Source organism: Culex pipiens, chromosome 2 (genome assembly GCF_016801865.2).
Source record: "Culex pipiens pallens isolate TS chromosome 2, TS_CPP_V2, whole genome shotgun sequence".
NCBI lineage: Eukaryota > Metazoa > Arthropoda > Insecta > Diptera > Culicidae > Culex > Culex pipiens.
The window spans coordinates 180,274,974-180,287,148 of record NC_068938.1 but is presented as its reverse complement, the minus strand read 5'-3'; the positions used below and the strand labels follow the sequence as shown (position 1 = coordinate 180,287,148).

General features: G+C 32.9%; 2 protein-coding genes across 2 annotated transcripts in view; both read right to left on the bottom strand.

The window, feature by feature from the left end:
• LOC120420263 (neurogenic protein mastermind) overlaps window positions 1-12,175 on the bottom strand; it is a 232,366-nt gene that overhangs the window by 181,265 nt on the left and 38,926 nt on the right. The window lies entirely within an intron of this gene.
• Window positions 3,644-6,105, bottom strand: LOC120420269 (uncharacterized). Its single transcript, XM_039583268.2, has one exon. It carries the CDS (start codon window positions 5,464-5,466, stop codon window positions 4,900-4,902), a length of 567 nt encoding a protein of 188 aa, XP_039439202.1. The 5' UTR covers window positions 5,467-6,105; the 3' UTR covers window positions 3,644-4,899.

Genomic DNA, 12,175 nt, shown 5'->3' with positions numbered 1-12,175 from the left:
ATTCAATAATTTAAAAATTTAATAATTTAATAATTTAATAATTTAATAATTTAATAATTTAATAATTTAATAATTTAATAATTTAATAATTTAATAATTTAATAATTTAATAATTTAATAATTTAATAATTTAATAATTTAATAATTTAATAATTTAATAATTTAATAATTTAATAATTTAATAATTTAATAATTTAATAATTTAATAATTTAATAATTTAATAATTTTATAATTTTATAATTTTATAATTTTATAATTTTATAATTTTATAATTTTATTATTTAATAATTTAATAATTTAATAATTCAATAATTTAATAATCTAATAATTTAATAATTTAATAATTTAACAATTTAATAATTTAATAATTTAATAATTTAATAATTTAATAATTTAATTATTTAATAATTTAATAATTTAATAATTTAATAATTTAATAAATTAATAAATTAATAATTTAATAATTTAATAATTTAATAATTTAATAATTTAATAATTTAATAATTTAATAATTTAATAATTTAATAATTTAATAATTTAATAATTTAATAATTTAATAATTTAATAATTTAATAATTTAATAATTTAATAATTTAATAATTTAATAATTTAATAATTTAATAATTTAATAATTTAATAATTTAATAATTTTATAATTTTATAATTTTATAATTTAATAATTTAATAATTTAATAATTTAATAATTTAATAATTTTATAATTTAATAATTTAATAATTTAATAATTTAATAATTTAATAATTTTATAATTTAATATTTAAATTTGAAAAATTGTTGAAATATCTCTCAGTCGACATAACCAAATATTTTGATTAACGAATCGATTGATAGTTTCATTGGATTTTTTTTTGTGAACTTGAATCCAGTTTTTTTTTAATTTCATTTATTTTTCAATCTTAGTAGTTGCAGTTAGGGAAAAAAGGAAAATGGTATCACAATGCTCCACATGCAACAGCAAAATCTATTCACCTTATAATTCCATGTTGGCTTTACCCGGGTAGACGTTATTTAACAAATACTGTTTAAATAACTGAAAGTGTTATAGAATCTTCTTCGAAAATCCATTTTTGCATAAGAGTTTAATAACAGTTGATTGAAAGCCAAAACAACTTATAACATGTTTTTATGGAAGAATATCTCAAAATAAAATAACAAAAATAATAACAAAGATGTGTTCTAAGAAGAACAAAGGAAGGGAAGAAACTATTTAGAAAATGGACCCCATGAGGAAATAATGTCGGCCTTTTCGGGATTTATCCTTTCCGTCCGTTCACAGTACTTCTTACCACCAAACCGTGCTCGTTATCCTCTCGTATGCTGATTCCCCCTCTGGTGTAGAAACTCAAAATAAAAATTTATAAATAATCGCAAAATTTCAGAAATTTTGAAAGTCAACGTTTTTTAACACATAAAATAAGATAAAAACTAGAACAGTTCCCTTGCCTTATGCTGATCCAAAATAAAACGAAAATATGCATTCTTTTGATCCCATTAATTAAATTATTTGATCCCATAAATAAAATAAGCATAGGTTTTTATAATTTCGGAATTTGTTATGAAACAAGTTTTTTTTTCAAGATTTTTTTTTATAAAAATGGTTTATTTCAGAAATTGCTCAAAATGTCCGCCTTCGTTCTGAATACAGAATTCAAGTCTTCGCTTAACTTCTGCGCTAATATCGATGTCAACGAGCTTCTCCCTTATAGTACGCGCAGCATCGAATATCCGGTCAATCAGTTGTTCCCTCGTCTGGATGACCTCTGCGTACACCAGACCTTTCATGTACCCCCAGAGAAAAAAATCCAAGGGGGTAAGGTCTGGGCTTCGCGCTGGCCATGGGATAGGACCATTTCGTCCAATCCACGGAGCGGCGAAAGTTCGCGATAGGAACTGACGTACGGCGATGGTCGAGTGAGGGGGTGCTCCGTCCTGCTGAAAAATCATCATATGCCGTACCTCCAGCGGTACGTCAGCAAGGAGAACTGGCAGATCGTGCTCTAGGAACTCCAGATACTTTTGAGCGTTCAATGTGCCGTCGAAAATGTGTGGGCCGATCAAGTGTCGCCCGATGATTCCCGCCCAAACATTGACGGAAAATTTTCGCTGGTTGTGGGTTTCTTTCACCACCCTCGGATTCTCAATCGCCCATGTGTGTTCATTATGGCAATTAAACACCCCATCGCGCGTAAATGTCGCTTCATCCGACCAAAGAATGATGTCGAGCACCCGGGCGTTGAGTCGCTCCTGGCCTTGGAGGTAGACACAGAATTCCATTCTTCGGGGTTTGTCGCCTTCTTCTAGCTTCTGTACCTGCAGGGTGTGAAACGGGTGCATTTGTTCATCGCTCAACACCTTCCACGCCGTCCAGTGAGAAATGCCCAACTGGAGAGCGATCCGCCTGGTACTTATTTTTGGGTCCTCGTCCACCAATGCCAGGACCCGTTCTGTGGTTTCAACGGGAACCGTTCTCTGTCCAGGCTCCCTCGTGACTCGGAACAAAGTTCCTTCCCGGAAACGGCGGTGGGTGGTTGAGAAGGTCCCTAAAATAGTTTTATTTTATTTCTTTCCAATTCAGTTCCGCCTTTACACTTGCTGGCATCCGGACAGCGACGATTAGGGAATCTGCGCGAATACTCCACGCGAGCAGCTTCTGCATTTCCGTTTGCGAAACCATACATGAAATGTATGTCCGCCAGTTCCTCCGACGAATACATAACTCTTTTCCAACTCCAACTCCAACTCCAACTTGAAGAATAATCTTGCCGTGCCGTATACGAACGAATGACAGTTGCTTTATAGTTTTTTTTTTGTTAAAATCATGACCTACTTAGTTTTTACTTGTTTAAATGATCTCGATGGCCTAAAACATTTTCAATAGCTTGTCTTTCTTATGTCGAGTTTCTTTTCATCATTTTTTAATAACTCGCAAACTTTTTCAAAAAGGCCTAAGACCAAAAGATGCTCAAGGCACATTGATTGCTTTGAAGAAATAATCTTGTTTTTTTCATTTCATTTCTTTATTTTTGAAAAACCAAAAACCTTTTTTGTATTATGCAATCATATTTTTATTCTTTTCATCTTTTAATAATTTTATTTAAAAAAAAAATGAAAAGGTCCTATAAGCTTTGGAATTCCCTACGTCTATAAAACCTTTTCAAATTCAACTCTTGATTTTAACATTTTATAATTTTATCATTCAGACTAAAGTCCTCTTAGGGGACCATTCATACCATTCATAAACCACGTGGACACTTTTTTGGGAATCTGTTACCCCACCACCCCCCCCCCTTCCCCGTGGACAATTTTCCATACAAAAAAACTTTTTTGTATGGGTCGTGGGCATTCATCCCAAGGTGAAAGGGAACTAAGTGTAAAAAGATATTTGGTTTCTATCCTATCCCAGCTTTCGAACGCCTTTCTTTATAATCCTTAATCGTACCTTCTTCAGGAGTAACATTGCGTCTTGGAGCTAATATTGGGTACAAAAATGGTGAAATTTGTATGATCCAATCTAACCTCCAATGTCACTCATGATCACGGTAGCCTTATGGGCGGGACAAATTTGCCTTACGTTTTGTTGCCTTACTTGTTTTACAAAAGGGGCGGTAAATTTTCGAGCAGCAGTTTATTAGAAGATAGATTTTTAAGCACTTACACGGATAGAAATAAAAAAAAATCAAAATTGCCTTGGCGTTCTCGATTGCGAGTTTCCTACTCGAAACTAAGTATCCGAAGGCTTGATTGTTGAGGCAATTGCAAACCTCTTTTTACACCTTAGCTTCCATCCACCCTTGGATTCGAACTGATGACCTTTGGATTGTTAGTCCAACTGCCTACCAGCGAATCCACCGAGACAGGACCCAGGGAGACGACTCCTACACCTAGACTGAGCTAACGACCTAACCTTTTTTTTTTAGGTTAGTCCGGGGCCAACATTTACTTCCCGTCCGACGGAAGGCGTGATCAGACAAATCTCGTCTCGAAAAATGCCACCGGGACCGTCTGGGATCGAACCCAGGCCGACTAGGTGAGAGGCAATAACGCCTACCCCTACACCACGGTCATGGCGGATAGAAATCTAGTAAGCATTTCGGTAACTCTATGTTTTCGAATTCGTAAGCCATGAAATGTTATTGTTCGAATTCTGAAATTTCTTGATGATTTTGGAAACATTTCAATGTTTACAAATTCAAAAACATAGAGTTACCGAAAAAGCTAACAGGATTTCTATCCGTCAAATGTAGTTTTTTTTATGTTTTGGGCTTCTCTTGAACAACTCTGAATTAGAAAATACTACTTAACTTTCCAACGCCCAAGCCTCCCAAAAAAGGTGGAACGGTAACTTCAACTCGCTGGTTCTCGGGCATAACTCAACTAATCAAGAAGATTATTTTTTCCAGTGACTTGTTAGGATGTCTAGATGATTCTAGAACTTTGCAGAACTTAATTTGATCAAATCTGTAATTTTTGCGATCAAAAACATCGCTCCAACTTTTTTTTTTCGCGCGTCAAAAAAAAATCGACAAAAATTCCGCGAAGACAGTCGTTTCAAAAAAGGTGGAACGATGTTTTCGGTCGCAGAAATTACAAATTTGTTCTGCAAAATTTTAGGATCATCTAGACATCCTTACAAATCACTGGAACTAAGAATCGTCCCGATTGGTTGAGTAATGCCCGAGAACCAGCGAGTTGAAGTTACCGTTCCACCTTTTTTGGGAGGCTTGGGCGTCCGTGTAAGTTGGGCATGCGTTGGGTGTTCCAGTGTTAAGAAATTAAATGATACAATCTCTTTAAAAAAAAATCAGTTGCTTAAACATAATATTATTTATTTCACAAACAGATTTCGCAAAAAGTAAATTTACATTCACTTTAAAGTTAGTCAGGACAGAAAGTGCGGCTTGAGATACTTGAGCATTCCGAAGGTTCGAAACCGCTTGACACCGATGACCTTTTGCAGCTCCGAATCACAGATGACATACTGTCCGTTCTTTGGGTCGTAAAGATTGCGATCCTTAATAAATGCCCACACTTTCGTGATGACATCTTGGCGAGGCAGCATGTCGGCACCACAGATTGCGGCCAGTTCCGGAGATAGTTTGCACAGCCGGGAGTTGGATTTCGAACTGGCACTCGATTGTACTTCCTCAGATTGAGGTTCAACTGGAACGGACACCTTCCTTATCTTGCTAGGTGGTGCACCACAATCGACCAAAGCTGTTCGGTTGCCCTTCTCACTGGTAATTGTTTTTTCCGCTTCCGTGGTCTTCCGGGCGTTCACCAACTCCATAATCAGATTGTCCACTTCCAACAATCGCGGCAACAGATCGCAAGTGAAATTTACTTCCAGTTGCAGGCGCACCATGCGAGAAGTGATTTCTCCAAGGTTGGCATCCTTTAGAATAGATGCGATGCCTTTCCGCAGCTCTTCGTTTGATGGTTCCGGCATTTTTGACGCAGTTTCAAGCTTCCTTATTTAAATTTTCATCTGCGTGGTTTGTTTTCTTACTGTCACCCTCCTTCCAGCAAACACGCGGCCGCGCGCGCGCGTCGATCAAGTATGCTTTGCGCGATGCTCTGACAGGCGTCGGTTTGATTTATTAAGATACCATGTCAGGTTTTCTGGCTTCGATTTTTTTCACCAATAAAATTAAAATAGCGGCTTTAGGAAACGAAATCGGGAAATGGTTATTTAGAGAGATTTGTAGAGGGGATCTAGGAGCATCGTTTTGATACATAAAACAAACCATTTACCTGCCATTTACGCAAAATAAATGCAAAAAACTAACAACACCAGGGCAAGAAAAAAAAGTAAAGGCTCTGTAGGCAGACTTAAGTAAAGTTTAAAAAATTTCAAAAATCATTTTTTATCGTGAAATTTACTCAGCTTTCGCATGAAATCAGAAGCGAAGCTTTTCATGATCACAATCATGAGATAAATCGATTTTAGTGTAGAAACTCCTGAAAACAGTAAATTCTACTTAACTCGGTTTAGGTTGAGAATTCGACCATGCCGTAGAAGACTTTTTTTCATGTTTTGGGGTCCTCTAGGGGACCAGCAAGTATCCGCATCCATGAACCAAACACCCTGTATTCTTTAAACATTTCGAAGACCATCATCAAAACAGCAAATATATTAACTCGACATATTTTTGCCTTAAGTTTGGCAAAAAGGTCATTAGTGCTTTAGAAACACAGGTTTTGGTACTTTTCAAATTGACGCTGTCGTGCTATCTTGCTGCACGTCGATTTTAGGCCAAATTGAGTTAAGAATTTCATTTTGTGCAGCTCTCAATGTCTCACCTTTTGACCTGCAGAGATTCCCAAAATTCGATTTCAATCCTGAGATATTCAAAAACTCCGTTCATTGTGGTCACTTTTCATATTGCAGAAATTTTAATCTTGTCGTGCTATCCCTGAAAATTGATGTGAGTGCGACAACTGGCCAAAGGGATTTCAGGTCATAACGCGTTTGACACACGTGCAAGCCTGACTACCGTAAACATTTGTAAGTATAACTAGAGACTCCGGCAACCAAATTCAACCGAACTTCAGGAGCAGAATGGTCAACCAAACCAAACATGTTTGTTATTGTTTACATTGCGTGCCCTCTTTTTCGTTTATTCAAGGTCAAACAATAAAAATAGTTTCTCTCGAAACGTTAAAAAGTGACGTGCGACAAGATAGCACGACAAAGACGAAATGTTTAAATGGATTTTGAAAGATTGAAAATATTTTGAACATTAAAAATCGGACCGATAGTTAGCAAGATATTGTCATTTCCAAATTTAAGTCTTATTTGAAGACAAAAGCCATTAACAACTCATTGTTCTCAATAAAAAAATAATTCTGTAAGGCTAAAGCAGGGCTGCTTAATTTGCGGATGTGTCGATTATTTAGGTACTCGAAAAAATACACAGCAATATGAAAGAATCTGGTATATTCCGGCGAAAGTTATTTGACGGATATTTTTTTTTTTAATCAAGTGGAAGGCATTAGATTTATTTCGACTGAATATAACATCATTTTTTTTTAATTTTGGCAAAATAGTTGGACTGTACCTCGTCACTTTTATAATCAAAACAAAACCTCACAGAAATAAGGGACCATTCAGAAACCACGTAGAACCTTTTTTGATAATACTTCCTCTCTCCCCCCCCCCCCGTAGAAAATTTCCCATTCAAAAAAAAAAGTTTTGTATGGAGCGTATAGACCAGCCTAATTAAGCCCTTGAGTGGTTTATGGATGGCCCCTAAATGAAAATTATCAAAACTTATGAATGAAATTAATGTTCACACTGCGTATTTCACATTTTTTCCTAGACACATGCCTTTTCAGATAAATAATCTTTCAACATGTTTTGCAAAAATGTTTTGAAGCTGCCATTTTTATAATAGAATCTAATCATGCTTTTAAAAATGAAACAAACATAAAAAAATAAATTAAAAAACTTTCTCTTAACATTTTCCTCAAAAGTGTTCATGTTTGGAAAAATGCGAGAAATTACAGATTTTTTTGACTCATTTGTTTTCAAAGAATTTATTTTCTGCGGAATAATTAAAAAAATATGTTTTTTTAAACAAATTGAAAAGAATGCAAACTCATAGGAATTATTTACATAAATTTAAATTTAAACCTAACTAACCTAACGTTTGAAAGAATATAAGATGCAGAAGAAGATGTTTTTAAGTCAATTCACTGGTCTGTTCGAAAAAGAATTTAAAAACCAATAGATTTCCTTAAACGATTTTTTTTAAAGAACTGGTAATTTCAAAAATAATGCAAAAAAATCCCAGAAATGAATAAAATCCTCTTTTAAATAATCAAAACTGGTCATGTAGGAAAGTATGCAAAAACCACAGAAATTATTTTTTGAAGCCCTTATTAATTTTCAAAGGGTTGGTTAAGTTGATTTATTTTCAAAGAACTACTTGAAAAGAATATACAAACTCACAAAAAAAGCATCTCCCTTTTAGGCCTGAATTTTCAAAAAAATATTTTTTTAAGTTAATGATTGGAAAATGATCCTGAGGACCATAGGCGTCATCCATAAAGTACGTACGCTCTTAGGGGGGAGGGGGTGGGGGGTTACCGCAGGTGTGACAAGATGTGACGAAGGGGGGAGGGGTGTTTTCGAGACTGTGACGTCACGCTAGGTTTTCGAAATGTACACAATTAAATTAAATCCTCTTTTCTTAAATTGTAGCTTATCATTATTTAGAAGTATTACATTATAATTGATTACATTGTCACATTTTTTTTATTCAGCTGGAAGCAAATTTTTGTTCGATAAAAATAAATGCTTTGAAAGCAGGGTGTTCATAAGGAAACTGCTATATATGGTTTGAACTAATTACATACAAAGCTGTGAAAAACAGTTTTCAAGATTTTTTAATACTTGAATGTTATACCAGGTCTTCTAATTTTTAAAAGACACAAAACTTTTTTTTATCGCAATGTTTATTCTGAAAAATGAATAATTAGACAACTTTTTTTTTCATATTAAAATTGGCAAAAATACCAAAATTATGAGAGTTTTAGGAAATAAAAACTATAAAAAAATCCCATCGAAAACAAGGGGGGGGGGACAATGTGACGTATTTTTTGATGGGGGGTTCAACCTTGCGTGACAAAGTGTGACAAAGGGGGGAGGGGGGGGGGTAAATTTTGGCCGGTTTTTGCGTGACATACTTTATGGATGACGCCATACAAAATTTATATGTTGATTTTTGGGTCATATATAGCCCATCAGGCCTGAAAGGGTTAAAATAGTTCACAGAAATGGTCATGTATACTAAAATGTCAAAAATATAAAAATTTTAAGTAGTCAAAAGAACTGGTCATGTTTAAAAGAATGTAAAATTTATAGAAAAAATGATTTTAAAAACCAAATAATTTTTAAGAACTGGCCATGTTAAAAAATGCAATAACTCTCAGAAAAAGAATAAATCATCCTTTAAATACTCCAAATAATTCGGCGAAATTACTTTAGGCGAAATGTCCGCGGCTTCCATATGAAAAAAAAGATTGTTTTATTTATTTTTTATTGCATGACTCCAATTAATATAATGTCAATACTTTTATTTAAATCAAAAGGAGTGTTTAATGTTCACTAAAACATGCCTTAAAAAAAAAAGTTGAAAAAGTTTCAGAGACTCCTACTTCTTTTCAAAAAAAAGTTTATTAGGACCAGGTTATTTTTGTTGAAGTGCAAATATTTTGTGCTTTATTGCCCTTGTCATTCCATCACATACAATAAATGAATTAAGAAAAAAAACGCGTATTTTTTTTATTCTCGGATATAATTGTTTAAAGGCTTCTTCAAATGTCAATCAGTTTGTTTTACCTATTTAGTGTTTTTCATCATTTTTCCAGCGATTTTTAGATTTTTTGAGTGCCATAAGCTAAATCGCACCAAGGAGTGAAACATAATCTGGGACAAAACAAAAAATACAGCAAACTTGTTTTAACATAAAAAATAGGAAATAATTATTGAAAACACGGCCAAAGTTGACTTCAGAATTTTAGTTTTTCAATATGATAGCAAAATCACATGAATTAAGAAAAATAGTCCCAAGATGTTCTCAAAATTCAAGAGTTCTTCCAATGCTTTTTTCAAATCCAAAACCATATATATTTTTTTTGCAGATTTTGAGATCATATTTTTTACTTCAAATTACGAGTGTGGTATCTGTAGTACAGATTTTGAATTTCCAGACATTATACATTTTTGAAATTTATATTTAAATGGTGTAATTTTGTAAGGAGCAACGTCCTACGCCACAACAATGAATAAAATTTGACCTTTTTGGTCATACCGGTCTCACTCACGAAATCCCTGCCAAATTGTGAAAAAAAGAACAAAAAATGCTGATTTTTGGGAGATTGCTCAAAACTTAATGTTGGAACAAGGTATTTAGAATTGCAATTATGTCTATTAAAAAAAAAAAACTTGTAATGTTTTCAAAACTTAAACCAACTTAAAAACATCTACACGGAGAGACTGTGCCCAGAAATTTCAACAATCAAAATTGTCGATTTTACTTTCGTAAATTTTAACAAAAACGTACTTGTTACTGCCAATTTTCAGTTAAAATAACCAAAATTCAGTAATAATTTAATTACCTGTTTGTTGAAAATGCTAGAGGCAAAAAGCTAACAGATTTCCCGAACTCGAATGAACGTGCTCGACTGTTAGCTTTGGTTTTAGGAAAATCAACAATTTTGTTTGGTTGAATATAATTTACAATTGGTTGAATATTTAAAAGTTGAACTTGGGTTTGTTTACATCTGTCATTTGAAGTCAGGATTTGAACAAGTGCGGTCGATTTGTTGAGTTTGTATTGTTAATTGTGAAGTGAGAGGGTGTGAAAGGTGAAAATCACACTATTGGCTAATGCTGAAGTGGCATATCGAAGTGAACACTGTTGCAACTGTGGAGGTGCAATTGGTGAGTAAGTTTGTTGATGATTTCTTTGCAGGTGATAAACTATGAAGAGCAAAACGAGGACATTCGCAATGGGGACCTCTGATGCGATGGGACTTTATGATAATGTTTGGAGGAAAGAGAGGGGTAGTGGAAGGAAGAGGCGGGCCAACTCTTGCACGACAATACTTGCACGGGCAAATTTAACAAAATGTTGGTTAATCTAAGTAAGTATGGGTTTATTTTTAAACAACAATTTATCTATTGTGATTTTAATTAGAAAACTGAATCATTAAAAACCTTCGTGCCTACGATGGATAAAATTTTAATGAACCATTATTTTTTCAGAATCATCAACCATAAAATACATGGAAATACGTACACATAATATCAAAATAAAAAATCGATGATGGAAAATGTAAAAAAAATATATAAAAGATATACAAAAGAAGATAATTAATATTTTGAAAATGCTGTTGAAAGAAAACTGCTCAATAAACTGGTAAGTAAAACTCAAATTATTGTTTTCAGGAATCGGAGACCGTTGAATAAATTGAATCAATTGAATGAAAGTGTGTTGCCAAAAGTAGTTGTTAAAATAATGCAAGCTTGGTAAGTAGCATTATTGATATTCCTTCTTTCCTCATTATAATGTATGCAACATATATTTACGTTCCTTTTTCAGTTTATAGCCGAAATTAAGAATTTTGTATAAAATTACTAATAAATTTCATATGTCTATTTGCAGCAAAAGGTTCGCTTTGGTGTGAATTCTGTGTCCAACAGCAAGGAAAATAACTAAACCTGAGACCGTTGTAGATGATGATGACTTATCGGATGATTTGACTGTGATGGTAAGTGAATACAACACTTAATTTTATTCAACTTAATAAAAATATAAGCTTAAAACTTTGTGAAAATTTTGCTCGGTTTCTATTTTTAAGGAATTCACGAGAAATCAAACATCTTTTTTAAATATGTTTAACAAAATTTGTGACATGCTTTTTATTATTTTTTTAGATTAATGCAACGTAATTTTTTCAAACATTTATCAAACTTTACATGTGTTATAACAACAGTTTAAAAAAAATGTTTTGATGCTTTTTAACAGTAATTTAACAACTCAATGCAAAAAAAAATAACGTACAAAACGTTAAATTTTTAGGCAGAATAAATGCGAAAATAAAAACACTCAGCATTAATTTGTGAGGCATTATTACAAAATTTACTGCAAATTCAATAAAAATATTGCTTACAACAGCTAATTATTGACTACATGTAAGAATATTTTTCTGTATTCAAGTAAGACATTGGTTAAAATATAGCTAGAAATTCGACCCAGCCTATATCGTTAGATAATTAAAGAAAATATATATCAACACTTACATAAATTATGTATAATTAAGAAATGTTTTGTTATAAACCACTAATAATTTGCTGCATGCAAAAATATTTCTGCTGATACAACGAAAAATATTGTTGAAAAATAGTTGAAAAATATGGCCCAGCCAGTTTTTACAGAATATTCCACAATATTTCAGCTGAACACAACAAATTTTTAGTTAATTTTCTGAAAAAAATATTCTAGCAGTCGACTGCTAGAATTTTTTTTCAGCCATTTAACCAAAAAAATGGCAATTCCAACTATTTTTTTAGTTACTTTTAGTTACTGGTGGTCAGCAATTTCGGGTTAACAAAATCAACAATCGATTGTTGAAAAAAAGCTGTGTAA

Coding starts and splice junctions, on each gene's coding strand:
- LOC120420269 (XM_039583268.2), bottom strand. CDS start 5,466: ATGCCGGAACCATCAAACGAAGAGCTGCGGAAAGGCATCGCATCTATT.